The sequence below is a fragment of the Peromyscus eremicus genome, chromosome 12, assembly GCF_949786415.1.
Source record: "Peromyscus eremicus chromosome 12, PerEre_H2_v1, whole genome shotgun sequence".
Classification (NCBI taxonomy): Eukaryota; Metazoa; Chordata; class Mammalia; order Rodentia; family Cricetidae; genus Peromyscus; species Peromyscus eremicus.
Window position 1 is genome coordinate 63,131,822 of NC_081428.1, and position 16,940 is coordinate 63,148,761.

The 16,940-nt window shown below is 41.8% G+C and overlaps 1 protein-coding gene across 1 annotated transcript in view; it reads left to right on the forward strand.

Annotated features, from left to right (window-relative positions):
* The window catches only part of Acap2 (ArfGAP with coiled-coil, ankyrin repeat and PH domains 2), a 120,974-nt gene that overhangs the window by 70,949 nt on the left and 33,085 nt on the right, over nt 1–16,940 (forward strand). Inside the window, exons 7-10 of the mRNA XM_059277763.1 lie at nt 463–507; nt 4,597–4,692; nt 7,033–7,107; nt 12,389–12,501. Coding sequence (XP_059133746.1) covers nt 463–507; nt 4,597–4,692; nt 7,033–7,107; nt 12,389–12,501 — 329 coding nt within the window. The remainder of the gene's footprint in view (nt 1–462; nt 508–4,596; nt 4,693–7,032; nt 7,108–12,388; nt 12,502–16,940) is intronic.

Below are 16,940 nucleotides of genomic sequence, written 5' to 3' on the forward strand. Positions count from 1 at the left end.
TGGCCTTTGTCGACATGGTAGGAGGTTGCAGATGTAATATTTATATTAGAACATCACCGTGGTACCTGTGTGGAGAAGAGATTACATGGGGCCAAGAAGGGAAACAGAGGGAGTCCAGGAAAGATAGAAAGTGGTAAATGGTGATAATTTGCACCGAGGCTGTGGGTGAACCTTGATCTTCAGGTAGATGAGGAGGGTGAGGAAGATGGACATGTCACATGTTCAAGTGTGAAAAAGTTCCATGACAACGGTACTGTAATTTGAAGAGCTGGTGTCTGCACTGAGCTCAGTGTGGCTGAGTATTCGTTGGCATGCTTGTCAAAAGGTGTTTAACGAGGGAAAACACAAGCTTTGCTTTCCTTTTGTTCTGCGATCGGTCGGACAAGCATGTTTGGAGTCCTGTATTCCGGGTTAGTGTTTAAAGTAATTCATGGATGATTAATCAAGCTTATCTTCCCTCAGATTAATGTGCTTCAATCAAAGAGGAGATCAGAAATCCTGAAATCAGTAAGATCTTAATGACCCGCTGTTCACTGAGACTGTCTGTGTTTGTGTCCCCCCTGTGCTGTGATACTGAGACTGTGTGTTTGTGGCCCCCCGCCCCCCTGTGCTGTTCACCAAGATTGTCTGTGTTTGTGGCCCCCCCATACTGTGATGCTGAGACTGTGTGTGTGTGTTCGTGCCCCCCCCCCCCGTGCTGTTCACTGAGACTGTCTGTGTTTGTGGCCCCCCCTGCTCCCCCAGATGCTCTGTCCGGGCTCTTGGCTCCCTTTGCTTTCCGTTTCTAGTTCCTGTGTCGTCTGCTTCAAGGTACAACTGTTTGTGAGTCTGTTACTGACGTACGGCCTGCTCCCCGGAGACAGACTCACCGTTGGCTCTCTCCTCTCTTATTCTCATGTCATGTTTTATGTGGTCTCGATACCTAATAACTTCCGGAAAGTAGCTGGAAGTGGTGGCGGGAACCTGTGAGAATATTTCAAGATTGTTTTGAAACTTATCAGATATGATTGTCACCTTGAATTTTCTTTTACTTGTATTTGCTTTTATTTTTTATTTTTTATTTTTTTGTTCCTTTGTTTTCTTTTTGTTTTTTCAAGACAGGGTTTCTTTGTGTTGTCCTGATGGTCCTGAAACTCACTCTGTAGACCAGGCTGGCCTCAAACTCACAGAGATCTGCCTGCCTCTGCCTCCTGAGTGCTGGAATCAAAGGCGTGTGCCACACTGCCAGGCTGTCTTTGCTTTAGATAGTTTCTTTTTAAAAATATTTTTTGGATCTCTTTATTTTATATGTGTGTGTATGTTTTGTACACATGTATTTGTACTACATGCATGCTGGTGCCATCAGAGATCAGAAGAGATCAGATCCCTTGGAACTGGAGTTACAGACAGTTGTGAGCTGCCATGTGGGTGCTGGGAATTGAACTCAGGTCCTCTGGAAGAACAGCCAGTGCTCTTAACTGCTGAACCATCTCTCCAGCCCTTGCTTTTAGACATTGTCTACACAATATCTTTCAAAATCACACACTTCTCTGTGGTTGTGTGTGGTATTTAGGCATTTCAAATGTTTGAGAGTGAGGACTTGTATGAGTCCTATGGTTTGGAGAGTTCCCAGACTGACGGTGGGGCTCTTTGCTGCCTGTTCTTCATGTACAGTCACACAGCTTCTTTCTTTGGAGCTTTTGATCCTGATGGCCGTGTGGTTTTACTTACTATTGGACAATGTACATGCTGTGCATTGTACATTCTCCCATGGCAGAACCTTCAGAGTCGTTTCTCAGATTTTTTGCGGAAGTTTTGTTCCCAGTTGCTGTTGTTGAGTTCTTAGACCCTCGTCTCCACCTTGCTCTTCTCTAAAGCTTTGTTTGATTCAAGTGGTGACTTCGCAGGTAACTGCGTTGTACTTGTTCCATACAAGGTGGCTTCCCTCCCCACCCCAGGGTTTCCAGATGGCCAGTCATGTGGACACAGGCCTATCCTATCATGGCCTCTGTGGGCAGGCTGGAAATAAAGGGCTGGTTGATAAATACGGTGGACTTTGCAGCCCTGTGGTCTCTGTTGTACTTACCTGTGTCCTTGTAATGAAGACTTGTCAATGAGTAAATGATTGGGGCGGGGCGGGGGGGGGGCTGTGTTCAGTAAAACTTTATGCATGAACACAGAAGTTTGAATATCATATAATTTTCACATCACTTTCTTGTGTTTTAAAATTTTTCTCTCTCAGCCATTTAAAAGGTTAAAAATGATTCTTGGCTCATGAGCCATCTAAAAACAGAGGTATAATTTGCAGGTCCAAGCTAGCCAGCCTTGAATATACTGTGGATTGTCATCCTTAGTGGATATTTAAGTAATTTTTCATGCTTTTGACATTACAAACATTTAATTGTAGTGGTCATCCTAATAAATAATCTGATTGCTGCTTTATTTGCATTTATAAACAAAGGATTACTTAAAGAGATGCATTTATGTGTTTACTTATTTAAGTGTGTGTGTCCCCATGGTGGACGTGTGGAGGGTCAAGGGACACCTTTGGAAACAGATTCTCCTTTTCTACCATGGGGGTGTCGGGTCAGTGGCCATCTTCCCTGAGCCGCCTTGCCATGCTAGTTAAAGTTTTCAAATCTGGAAAAGGCTTTAAAAAACACTACAAATGTCCAGGCTTCTGAGCTGTTTCCGCGGCTGTGGTGAGAGCAGTCATTTCTCTGCTGATGTTTCCCAGCCGTGGACATTGTAGTCCTGCCTCCTTCCTTCCCCAGTGGTGTGGGAGACAGAACATGAGCGTTCCAGAGTTTGGTCACCTTTTCCATGTATTTTCCTGGCTACTTACGAGACGTATGTGTGTCCTTTTCTCCTGTTCTGTCGAATCCTTCATTTTTTGTACTGATTTGTGTCATCTTTTATGGATTCACATCACTGATCACTGTGTTTTCCTGGTTTGTTTGTTTGTTTGTTTATTTATTTAGTTTTTGGAGACAGAATTTCTCTGTGTAGCTTTGATGCCTGTCCTGGATCTCGCTTTGTAGACCATGCTGACCTTGCACTCACAGAGATCCACCTGGCTCTGCCTCCCAAGTGCTGGGATTAAAGATGTGTGCCACCACCACCGCCACCACCACCACCACCACCACCACCACCACCACCACCACCACCACCACCACCAGCCTCATTTATTTTTTTTTTAATATGCTTAGTATTTATTTGGATGTATACGTATATTACATTTTAAAAAATTCTTTTAACTTTTATTGATTCTTTGTGGATCTCACATCATGCACAATCCCACCCACCTCCCAGTCCCCTACATTCGCCCTCTGCCCCCACAACCTCTCCCCAAAACAAAACAAAATTTAAAGGAAAAATAAAAAAATCAAAACAAACAAACAACACAAGCAGGAGAAGAGGCTTGTCGAGGAAGCTGTAGTGTGCCCTGGTGTATTTTACATTTTTATATAATCTTACTAATCCCTCTTTATAATTCAGTGATTTGAAAAATATTTTCACACAGTTGTATAATCATTACCATTATCTAACACTATAGTAATTCTTATATGTGAGTTTTTATCGTTAATCTTTGAATTTTATTTAACTAGTTTTTATTTTGAAAACAAAATTTTCTGTGGAGGATTCTTGAGTAACAACACTCTTACAACGTACTTTAGTTTTCAGAATATTAAACAGGTATGTGTTCTTGCTAAAAAATAAAGCAGGTCTCAGGAGATCCTTCGTGTACATTTAATTATATAGAATTCCTTCCCATGTAAAAACTTAACTAATAAAAACAGGGGTGTCTTTTCTTTTGTGGATTAATAAAATACAGAAAAAGCTGGGGACCCCCACCCCATATTTAATGTCAATTTTGAATCTGTGGGATGATATAAAGAAATTCCCAGGGCCACTGAGGTGGCTCAGCAGATGTAGACATTTGCTGCTGAGCCTGATGATCCGAGTTCGGTGGCAGACTGAGAACTGTTTCCTTTGTCCTCCACGCTCCCCAGGCATATGTGAACACACACACACACACACACACACACACACACACACACACACACACACCCCCCACACACACAAAGTTAAATAAATAAATAAGTAATAAATAAATAGCTTTCTAAAGACAGAGGAGTCACTGTCCGTCCCACTTGTATATATTTTTTGGACCAGTGAGAGTTTTCCAATCTCACTGGGGCCTGGTGACCCTGGTGACCCTGGTGACCCAGGTGACCCTGGTGGGTTAGAGTGTTAGCTACTGTTTATATTTCTTGTCTTTTCATGTCTTTTTTGCTGAGGGAGTTGACTTGAAGGACCACATAGACATCTCAGAATGTACTTAAGGATTTCTAGGAAGACAGTGAGGCTATTGAGACTATTATTGAGATCACCCATGTGAGTTACAGTGTAACAACTGTAACTACAGCTGTTCTGTGTCAGACACTGGGTGTTTCTCCTAGAGAAAATGTTATTCTCTTTGTATTTGCAAGTATGCATGAAGTTCTCAAGAAGAAACTACTCAGTTTTAAGTAGATACTTTGGGTTCTCGTGGAGTGATCATCAAGCTTTCTGAAGCTTCTAGCAGTGCATCTGAAGCCCCTCTCTCCCCGCCAGATGCTGTCCTTCATGTACGCACATCTGGCCTTCTTCCATCAAGGGTATGACCTGTTCAGTGAGCTTGGGCCCTACATGAAAGACCTTGGAGCACAGGTAAGCTCTCGAACTGGATTTCTCCGTTCTGTACCGTTTGTCGACGTTTGTGTTTCTAAAGATATTTAGCACATTGGGAAACTGGCTTCTCATTTGCTTAAGGAGTTTGACACTGTAGCACATTTACATGTGGGTTAAATACTGAGCAAGAAGTGGTCTTGAAGGTGCAATGCCTGTGTTAAATGTTGAACGTGAGGGTGCTGCACCTGAGACTTGAAGTAACACTGCTCTCAGGTGTGGGGCATGGCTGTGATCCCAGCACTTGGGAGGCTGAGGCAGGCCGAGGTACAGCCTGCTCTTCTGTAGTGCAAATAGCAGGATTTAGTCCTCTACCTTTTAAATTTGAATAATTGAGTCACTGACCTAATTTGCTTTTAATTAACACATTGCTCTTTTTTATTTTCAAAAAATTATATTGGCTACTTGGGTAATGAAAGTCTTAGAATCCCATGACCATTTATTATTATTTCACAGAACTGTGTTAAAATATGTTTGGAACCTTTTTTTCCCCCTTGGTGACACTGTGGCTCAAACCTAAGGCCTGTACATGCTAGGTGTGTGCCTTACCACTGTCTTGGCCCAAGTCACTTCAGAGGGTGTTTTTTATTGAGTGATGAGCCTTCTTCCTCTTGATTTAATAGTATTACTCTGTAGGTTTTTCTTTCCCAGGGTACTTTCTGAGGTGAGGGATTAAGGAAAAAATTGAATTTAGAGAAATAAGAGAAAGGTAAGAGTGGAATGGGAATACCATTCAATGACCAAAGTGTGTGTGGGAGGCGAGGAGGGATAGAGGATGGTATTGTGTCCAGAGCATAAGCCATGAATTACATGCATTCTGGTTTTTTGTCTCTTGCACTGGACTGCTGTTCATCTCCCTGCCAAATGCTCTGTGTATATGTCAGTTGAGGTTGGGTTTGTTTGCAATCCAGCCTGAGGGTCCTAGGCCTTCTGTAAAAGAATCTTATTTCTTCTGTGTAAAATCAGAAGCACAGGTTCATGGCCATTTGTGTACGGAGTTAGCCTCATGGTTAAAAGTGACTTATCGGCCTTAGCCATCATTCTCAAACTCCAGCTAACAGAAGGGAGGAAAGGGAAAAGAAAAACACGTTGTCTGCCTAAGGACATTTCCTAGAAATTGTGTATGTCCATTCTGCATACATCTAGTGACCTGTGCTCAGTCACTCACCGCAAGGAAACCTGGGAAACACAGCTTTGTTGCCAGAAAATGACCTGGCAAAATTAGGTGTGGGGTGGTTCCCATTGTTAGGGAAGAGGAGGAAATAGATCCTGGGAACATTTGAGCTATTATAGTACAGGAGAGGGTCAATGTGATGTACAAGCATGTAGCTAAGTCTTGGTCCAGGCCTGGTGGGAGGCCTTGTCAGACTTTCCTGTGTTCTGGCACTCTTTGCATCCCATCGTCTTGCATTAGACGTCGTTTATAAGACTCATGTGAATTGAGTTGTAGTTAGCTAGTGGAAATGATTATTTGTTTTTAGGTACTTATTACTTTCAGTTTTGGGTCCTTTCCCTTCTAAACCAAGGGATTTTGCAGGCCTTGAAAAAACATGTATTAAGCCACATTTTCTGAAGTGGTCTGTTTAGATGTGGCCAATTAGGGTAATCTTGTAATAGCTGAGTAAGTAGGAGATAACAGTTGGAACTATGGGATTAATATTCTTTTATTATTTTAATTTAACCTTTCAGAGCCAGGTCTTTACAGTGTGTACCAGTCTGGTCTTAACTCCTGGGCTCAAGCAAGCTTACCACTGCATCTCCCCGCCCCCCCACCTTCCAGCTGTCTTATTAATTTGGCCAGTTACAGATGAGTTTATAACATAAGGAAGACAAGTTGAAAACATGGTGTATGGGGAGAGATGGCACGTATCTGTTGATGTAAGCTTGTGACCTTTGCCCTACCTAGTTCAGCTGCATCGCCTTTTGCTAGTGTTGGAATAAAAACAAATTGTGTTTTTGTGCGGTGCTTTGTTTTGTTTTGATTTGTTTTTATCTTGTCTGCAGCTCCAACATCTTCTAAGTGGGTCAGCAGACACTTTAGGTCAGAGTCATCATTGTCCTCAAGGATAGGGTACACCACTGCAGTGCTCAAGACAAGGCTCCAGCTCCGGAGCCTCCCCTAATTAGGATAGGAGCTTTCCCAAAAAGGGTTTAATACTAGGAAAATGGGAACTTCTACTTGAATGTGTAGCCAAAAATGCCTTTTTAGGTTAACTTTAATCGGGTGATTTATATTTATCGGCAAAATGACTTGGAATATGGTTTTAAGAAAGGCCTTTGTTTCTCTGAATTTTAAGTCTGTCATTTTCTTCCTCCCTTTAGTTGGATCGACTGGTTGTGGATGCAGCAAAGGAGAAAAGAGAGATGGAGCAGAAACATTCTACTATCCAGCAGAAGGTACAGGCAGACCAGACTGACTTCTGTTCCCGGGAATGGTAGTGTGTGCAGCCACCACGGTTACACAGACCCTCCAGTTGATCGTTACAGTAAATCCTCCTTCCCGTGAAAAGTCAAGTGTTGTAGATGTTAATGTGTGCATCTCATTATCTTTTCAGATCAAAACGTTGCAGGCTGTGTTCTTGAACCAGTTTATAAGTACTGCTAATCTGTCAAGAGCTTGACTAAAGGTTACACTTTGTTGCAATTTTGAATATTATTGGTGGTTTCATTTAGGATACAGACAACCACCTGCCAAAGCGTGTGCTAGAGAGAGAGAGAGAGAGAGAGAGAGAGAGAGAGAGAGAGAGAGAGAGAGAGAGAGAGAGAGAGAGGAAGGGGGCATGTGTGTGTGCTCATCTGTACACATATGTGCATGTGGTGGGGAGGGAGAGGGAGAGAGAATGTGTGTGCTCTCTCCCTCTCCCCCCTCCCTGTCTGTCTCTCTCTGTCTCTGTCTCCTTTTCTCTTGGTTACTAACTTCCCAGCTGCACCCACTCCAGGGCAGCTCAGCACATCCCCTTTGGGCCCTCACTGCTTGTTCAATTGCCTAAGCCTAGCTAAACTACTTTTGACCAATGTTTTTAAAAATGAAAATTCAATAGTAAATTTGTACTTATTTCTTCATACAAAAGTTGATTGTGTTGTATCTGAAGCATACCTAATAGGACTTTATCTGTGATAGTCTGATGGATTTGTTCAGTGACCCAAGCATGAAAGGCAAATCAGGGATTGAATAGTTACATAAAGTTGTGACAAAGTTCCATCTGCATGCTCTAAGAAATATCTGTTCTCTTGATAATAAGCAATTGGGTCATCCTTGATTCTAGATTACTTAGATCAGACATAGAAGATGTGAATGGAAAAAAATGAAGCAAAGTCAGTAGCAAGTGTAAGAAAAATTATTAATGGATTATTCATGCTCAAAGGAAAATAACACTTAGAAAAGCAAAGACTTTTCTCGTAGGCCATCTTTAAATCAGTTACTTTTAGTTATTAGAGGATGAGGCTAAGTCCGTATTTCCTTTTGTTTAAAGACGTGATCTTTGTGTACTGCCCAGCCTAGCCTCAGGCCTTCTCTCTCTGCCTCCTGTGCCTGGGATTACAGGTGTGCGCCGCCATCCCAGCTTCAGTTGAACTTACAGTTCATGTCGCTCTCTTCTGCCGCTCTAGCTCTCTTCCCAGAGTCTTACTGTGTAGCTCAGGCGGGCCTTGAACTCATGATCCATCCACCTCAGCCTCCTGAGTACTGGGATCACAGGTGTGCACTACTGTGCCTGGCTCGTCTTCGTGTCTGTGGTATACAACATGGCGTTTTGATGAGTAGCTTGTTTTAATGGCATTACTGTCAAACGATTGCTAAAAGTGGAATCAATCATTTTTTAGTAAAATGACAAATTATGTTTCTAGAAATATGTGATTATTGATTAAATTGGATATATATATTTTAATATCTTTAACATATACATAGTTCAGCGTTCTACTGAAGGCCTCAAACTGGTAACTTATCAAATCTGAGACTGTTTGACTTTCAACAATACACAACTGTTTTCCTTTAAGAAAATAATGCTGTTTTTACTCATTGTGAATCCTTTCTCTGCCCCAAATGCTGACACAGGCTGCATTACAGGTAATAAATAAATAAATAAATAAATAAATAAATAAATAAATAAATAAATAAAGTCAACTAAAATGTAAGGGAAAGCATTTCTGATCTACTTTTTAAGGTGTTTTAACAATTGCATTGATCAGTAGCGGTTGTTAAATAGTGATGCTGTGGTGCCCCTGGATTCCTGCCCATGCCTTTGCGTGTCTTTGGGTAGATGTACACACGAATGGAGTAGAGCTGCTGTGCCCGGCAGTGTGCATGTGCTCACCGTGGCCAGGATGCTGGCGGGCAGTGCTCAGGTTCCCACTGCCCTCACCACTGCACCGTGGAGCTGGATATCACACGGTGGTTTTCATTTATGCATCGTTAGTGGCTAGTGAACTGTCCCTTTCGGTCATTTGTGGCCCCTGTTTGTGAAATGTCTGTTCTTTTTTCTTCCTTTTCACTGCCGGCCTTCCTAACTGACGGCCGAGTTCTTGTATTCTAGATACATGTGATTTAGGTTCTCAGGGTGGCCAGCCTTGGGTCTGGTGCCTTTGTCCCTTGCTCAGCAGTTCCCATCTCAAGAGCATGAGTACCTCTCCCCCGTAGGTTTGCTTTTCACGTTTATATCTTTGCTTGGTTTGTTTGTTTCTGTAAGGGTGCTGGGGATTGAGCCTCTGACCTCCTGTAGGATGGGCAGGTAGGTGCTGTGCCCCTGAGCTGTGTGCTCCTCTGCCCTGGTATTCAGCTCTTTAATCCCCGTGTACCTGGGTTCCTGGGAGAGTGGGTAGAGCATTGCTCTTGGTGAGTTGGTGACCCTCTTCCTCCAGTGCTCTGTGCTGCAGCCTGTGTCACCTCCATCCCTCTGCTGTCCGAGATGCTTTCTGGGCTGTCTTTCCCGTCCCCTGGTCATTTTGTCTTAATTATCAGACACATTGTTGTCTCAGCTGTTACAGCTTTATAGTAACTCTTCATGTCTGAGAAAGCAAAGCTCCCAACCCCTCTCTGTGCAGACTGAGGTTTGTATGCATGGAAACCCCAGAGCTTTCGGGGGACTGGTGAGATGAGCGCTTGCCACGCAAACCTGGTAGTCTGGTTCAGTCTCTGGAACGGAGTTGTCCTCCGCCCTCCATGAGTACTGTGACATTTGTTAGTCTTCCCCCCCCACCCCCCGTCCCACCCCAGTAACACACAGCAGTAGTTAATTCTTTAAAAAAAAAGGGGGGCTTTTGGGATTTTAATTGAGGTTATATTGGATCTGTGAGATTTTATAATGATGTCTACATCACAGTCTTATTCTACCTTCTGTTTAAATTTTCTTTAGTGATTTTGCATAAGGTTCTGTGATTTCATACCTCTGGTTAGACTTATTCCCAGACAGTTACATTACAAATGTTCCTGTAACTGGTACCTTTAGAAAGTCACTGTTCATCTCTGTTGTATTTGGGTGAGATTGATTGCCCTGTAATGATTTTATACCCAGCCATCTTACTAATGCTGTTCCTGTATTGATTTTATACCCAGCCATCTCACTGATGCTCTTGGTACTGATTTCTCTCTGAATTCTTTTGAGTGTTCTGTGTGCAGTATCCTCTCCCTAAGTAATGACAGGACAGTGCACTTCTTTCTTTCTACCCTTCACCTTTTCCATGCTCTGGTTGACTAGGACCTTTGTGATAGATAGTCTTGAATGGTAGTGGTGATACGGTCCCTCTGCTCTCACTTGCGGGTTCAGTGGGGAGGCTTTCATCCACTCCTTTCACTCACTCTTCTTAGTGGAGCCTTCTGTTTCCTGGGCCCTGCAGGAAAGCACAGGTTCTCCTGAGAGGCCGATGTCTTGTTCTGTTGACCTCTGTCTTCCAGTTTTCCTTTTTCCCAGTTGCCTTTGAGTGTTCCTTCCTAACTGTCAGATCATGAATGTGTTCGCAGAGGTTCCAGCAGCAATATCGCATTCGCTATTCCTAGCTCCTTACACATGGAACCTACTGCAATGTGTCACATCTGAGTACTTTATTAAGGGACATCGATAATAGAAGACTCATAAATCTCAAAAAGTAGTTGAGAATACACATTTACAGTGCATTGCACATCCCAGGAAGTTTTGTTTTATGTTTTAGATTATTACTGCTTTGGTGTTGAGAGTCTAACTTGGCCTTGCATATCTTGGACAAGCACACTACCACTGAGCTGTACTCCTAGCCCCATTATTGATGTTCTGAGTATCGTAATGATTACTAAGAGCCTCCAGATGCTACAAACAAAACATTTAGTCCTCCCGAGAAACTAAAAGCAAAACCACCATGTGGACAGCTGTACCACCACTCCTGTACCTCAAGTATATAAGGGAAGCACATCGCAGAGACACCTTCACACTTGAGTTAATTGCTGCTGTTGACAGTGGCCTAGAAGTGGAGCCACCCAGGTGTCTTCACCAAGCATATGGCTAAAGAAAATGTCACATGTGCATGCACGTGTGCACACAGAGTTTCATTTAGCCTTAAAGGAGAATTAAAACTATGTCATTTGCAGGAAGACGGATAGAATTCGAAACAGAATAGGCAAGTATCAGAAAGATAAATAAATTCTTTCTTGTATGTGGAATCTAGTCTGATATATTAATACTAAGTCCATGAAATCTATAGATATGAATATGTCATAATGAAACCTATTCTGTGCTGATTTAAAATGTAAATGTAAAAACAAAATCTAAAAGCACGAGAACCCTTTAAAGACGTTATAAAAGTCAGGGCTGGGAAGACGGCTCATTTGGTAAAGTGCGTGCTGTGTGAGCCTCAGGACCTGTGGTCAGATTCTAGTAACCCTGTAAAAAGCTGGGAGGAGTGACCCACACTGTAGTACTAGTGCTTGGGAACTGGAATGAGTCTTGCTGAATTGGTGAGCTCCAGGTTCAAAAATTGAGGTAGAATGCAACAGGAAGAGACTTCATGTTGACCCCTGGCTTCACACACATATACATGCATGGATGAACTTATACATATGTGTAAAATACACGGATGTTGCAAAAGTCTATTACTGACTTAATGCACTCTGCTGTGCATGATGGCTGGGATATATGTGCTTGGGGCAGAGTACTTGTCTGTTGTACCGAGTTCAGTTTCAATACCATACATGCAAGTACACATGCATGCACATATGTGCACATGCACATATACAGAGTTAATGTGAATTTAAAAAAATAGATGTACATATAGTTTTAATGAAGGAACTAGTGTTTTCTATTTTTTCCAAAGAAAAAGTCTATAGAAATATAATGATTCATTTGTAGATTGGCTTTTTATGTTTAAAATTTGAAAGATACCAAAATTTTTAAAAATTCTTAATTCAACCTATTTCCTTTTCATGTTTCAGCATATTCATGTTAGAAAGCCCTGGGACGATTCTTACTTGCTTTTCCTCAGGGCTGGTTTCTCCCAGCTAAGTGTCATCCGGTCTCTGCAGAAGAGCTGTGGCTTCCAGGGCTGGAGAGGCAAAGTTTGGTTCCCAGCACCCTGAACTGCTAAGACGTTCAATGGTTGTGTCCCTTCCCCTGTTCTTACGTAAAGCTTATGCAAGCGTTGTAAAGCTCTTTTCCCTGGATACGTTTCTTTCTCTGGGAATGCAGTTGTCTGAACTCATGTGTGTCTTGTTTAGGACTTCTCCAGTGATGATTCCAAGCTAGAGTATAATGTAGACGCAGCGAATGGCATTGTCATGGAAGGGTATCTCTTCAAGCGGGCCAGCAATGCCTTCAAAACGTGGAACAGGTAACGGACTTCAAACGTTAGTCTTGATTTTAATGTGTTTGCCATTTTCTGCCTTTCCTTGTAATTGGCAACTCTTTTCCCCCAGAACTATCTAAATTCTACAAATTCCTTATTAACTTTCTTTAATACAGTCCACTGAATCCTAAGAGTCAGGTGAAAAGTGAAAACACAGATTTTTAAATTTGAAACTTAAGGCTTAAAGGAGAAAACTAGAATTTTTAATGCTTGGTCTATAATGACTAAATTCTCATTATATATATATATATATATATATATATATATATATATATATATATATATATATATTTTAAATTAAGAATTTACTTGTAACTGGGTGGTGGCAGCCCATGCCTTTAATCCCAGCATTTGGGAGGCAGAGGCAGGTGGATCTCTTGAGTTTGAGGTCAGCCTGGTCTACAGAGTGAGTTCCAGGACAGCCAGGGCTACACAGAGAAACCCTGTCTCAAACACCCCCTCCCAAAGTAAGAGTTTACCTGTGGGTCTTAGGCCCAAGTGGTCCTGATCTTTTGGCCTTAGTAATAACACTTAAGTAGGATATGGGAAGTCATGGTAGCCAGTATTTCTTTATTATAAATGTAATGGCTAGCAAAAGAAATTTGAATTTCTGCTGAATTATTTTTTTTAATGTCTTAGAATGGAATTATACCCAGCTGTTGTGGGGATACCTGTAATCTTACCAGGAGGCGAAGGCAGGAGGATTTTGAGTTCCTGGCCAGCTTGGGTTGCATAGTATGGCATTATTTCAAAAATTGCAAAACAAAACAAAAAAAGAAAATATAAAATATTTTACTGTATTAATATGGTAAGTGAAATAATTTCACACCTAACAGCACTGACAGGTTGCTTGCCTCAGGGTCATCCTTCTGAATGGTAGTGATTGATCTTTTACTCAAGGATGCCTTTTTTTCCTTCTTGTTTAAGTAAAAAAAGAACAATTTTATATTAATTGAGAAGTAGTGTTTATGTTCTGGGTAAATGACTTGCTGTTGCAGGCTTGGCTGGAAGGTCTGCTGTATTAGGAACAGGTTATGCCTTCACCCAATGACGGAGAAGGTTGCTCCTTAAGATGAGTATGACTAAAATAATTAGGGTCTCCTCAGTAAGTTCATGTGGTGTACGTTTTGTTCATTTAAATGGGAACCTCAATGCTGTATTGAGACGGGTTCTGATGACACTTACTTAGATTTCTTGGTGTTGAAGTTCAAAAACATTCAGTGACATTTTTAAATGTCAGTGGTTTATTGAGCATTTCTCTAGTGTTTGATGTTGTAGAAAATCTAAATGGTATATGGTTTTATTTGAAAAAGATTTTCTTTATCTGACAATGAATAAATGGGAAAGAATTAAGATATTTAATATTAAGCCTTTGAATATGAGAACTTTTATTTTTGGTTGTGAGCCTAGCCTTTAACGGCTGAGCTATCCCTCCAGCCCAATGTAGAACTTTTAAATAAGACTTGGGTGCTGGAGGACCAGCTATAGTAATCTGGGTATCAGTAATGCTTCTAGTTATTATACAGTGAAAATGAGAAATTAAAGTTGTTTCATGAGCTGAAATGTAAAACCGTAGTCCTTTTATGTCCTTGGCAAATTCTGTAGCTAGTGTAGGAAACTAGAAACAACCAGTACATAGTAATTTTATAAGATTATTCAGCCAATGTGGTTTTATAGTATAATGTTAGAGTTGAAATTTAACCTTCAGATCGACACCTCCTTAAAGCTTAAGAAAACGAAAGCCAAAACACAATAAATCCCTAGAAACATAACCATTATGTTAACAAGAGGAGAAATGGATTTCCTTGGACCACTTCGTGAGAAGTATGATCTCAGACCTCAGGCGAAGCACAGTCAGTTTCCGTGGGGAGTTCCATTGCTGTTCAGAGCAGTAGAATAAAACCAATCAAATGTGGACCTTTTCATTTATTATTATTCATCCTATAAATCACATTAACTGGCATTGATACTAAAACAAAAACTAGATCAAGTATGGAGCAGCTGTAGATCCCCCAATGTAGATGTGCTAGGGGTGAGGGATGAGAAGGGATGCAGGATGAGAAGGGATGCAGGATGAGAAGGTGTGCAGGATGAGAAGTGATGCAGGATGAAAAGGTGTGCAGGATGAGAAGGGATGCAGGATGAAAAGGTATGCAGGATGAGAAGGGATGTAGGTTGAGAAGGTGTGCAGGATGAGAAGGGATGCAGGATGAGAAGGTGTGAGGGATGAGAAGGGATGCAGGATGAGAAGGTGTGCAGGATGAGAAGGTGTGCAGGATGAGAAGTGATGCAGGATGAGAAGGGATGCAGGATGAGAAGTGATGCAGGATGAGAAGGGATGCAGGATGAGAAGTGATGCAGGATGAGAAGGGATGCAGGATGAGAAGGTGTGAGGGATGAGAAGGGATGCAGGATGAGAAGGTGTGCAGGATGAGAAGGTGTGCAGGATGAGAAGGTGTGCAGGATGAGAAGGTGTGCAGGATGAGAAGGTGTGCAGGATGAGAAGGTGTGCAGGATGAGAAGGGATGTAGGATGAGAAGAAATGCAGGATGAGAAGTGATGCAGGGTGAGAAGGTGTGCAGGATGAGAAGGGATGCAGGATGAGAAGGGATGCAGGATGAGAAGGGATGCAGGATGAGAAGAAATTCAGGATGAGAAGAAATGCAGGGTGAGAAGGTGTGCAGGATGAGAAAGCGTGTCCTCAGAGACGAAGCTGCTGTGGAAAGGGCTGCCTGTGGCCGTTGGAATCAGCAAGGACATGGAGATTTAGCAAGATGACTGGAGTAAAGAGGGATTTATTTTTCTCATGATTTTATAGTCTGAAAGTTACGGATTGGATGGCTCTGTAGAGGGAGCTTGTGTTGAGGGGATGTGTTTCAGCAGCAGAGCTGTGTGGCTGAGATCTTATTTTGAGACGGGAAGCCAAATGACCAATTCCTGACAACATCTGTACTTCAGGAGACCATCACTGATCTCTTGCACAGGCAGCGTCCTCAATGATGTGGTCACCCAGCACAAGGCCCAGGACAAGTCCCCACCTCCTAAGGATTCCACCATCCTAGTGGTACCACACTGAGCCAGATCTAGTGTAAACCTTTGCGGAGTGGGGAGGTGGGCAGATCATATGCAAAATGTAGCAGAAAGGAATGATGTGAACAGGAGAAGAAAGAGCAGTCAGTAATGAGGCTTATCAAATTTTTTTTTTTTTTTTTTTTTTTTTTTTCGAGACAGGGTTTCTCTGTGTAGCTTTGCGCCTTTCCTGGGACTCACTTGGTAGCCCAGGCTGGCCTCGAACTCACAGAGATCCGCCTGGCTCTGCCTCCCGAGTGCTGGGATTAAAGGCGTGCGCCACCACCGCCCGGCCGAGGCTTATCAAATTTTTAATCTCGGGAAATGCAAATAATTTTCTTTCATCCGTGTTTGGTTTAGTGTCTTCCCTAGTTTCCCATCTAATTTATTCTAATACATTCTGCTCCTCTGAGTAAGACTATATATTCCTTTATATTAAAAACACCTCAGAGGCTGGGCGGTGGTGGCATACACCTTTAATCCTAGCACTCAGGAGGCAGACGCAGACAGACCTCTCTGAGTTAGAGGCCAGCCTGGTCTACAGAGCAAATTCCAGGATAGCCAGGGCTACATAGAGAGAAACTCTATCTCAAAAAACCAAAACAAAAACAAAACAAAAAAAACATAATCTACCTCTTCAGATATTAAACTTTTCTACTCACTGCTTAAGTATTTTTTAAAAAAATATTGTGTGATTAGTTTCAAGGAAAGTTTCCTTTCTGCAGCTACTATAGGCACCAATCATATAATGACGCATTTGCTCTTATGTGTAATTTTATGAAATTATGTCATATTTTCAGTATCAGCTATCAAAGATCTTCATCCTGAGGGATATGTGAATGTGATTAAGAATTCCCAAATGTTAAAAAATCTCCTTCCTGTTTCATAAATTACAATTCCACTTTAAAAGCAGTGTCCAGTCTTGTGTAATGTAGCATGATAATTATGTTTTGTGTGGGAGAGCAGATGGCAGAAGAATGAAAAGTTTATGTCCTGTATACATTGCCAATCATGTTCCTGCTAGATCCTAGATTTCCTGTCTGTGACATCTGAACATGTAAATATATTATACTGTTAGCTCTCTTGTATGATCTCACACTTAAGGACTTACCCAACTGAGAATCACCAGTTTTGGGAAAAAACAACTCTGTACTTAACATGGAGTTGTTGTTGTTGGTTTTTTTTTTTTTTTTTTTTTTTTTACTTGTAATTACTCTTTAAGCAATGCAATGATACTATTCACACAATATTTACATTACAATAGCAGTTGTAAGTAAATCTAGGGCTGATTGAGCTCAATTAATTCAAGGCCCACATGAGAAAATCACCTGAGCCCAGAAGAGGGCAGCATGGCA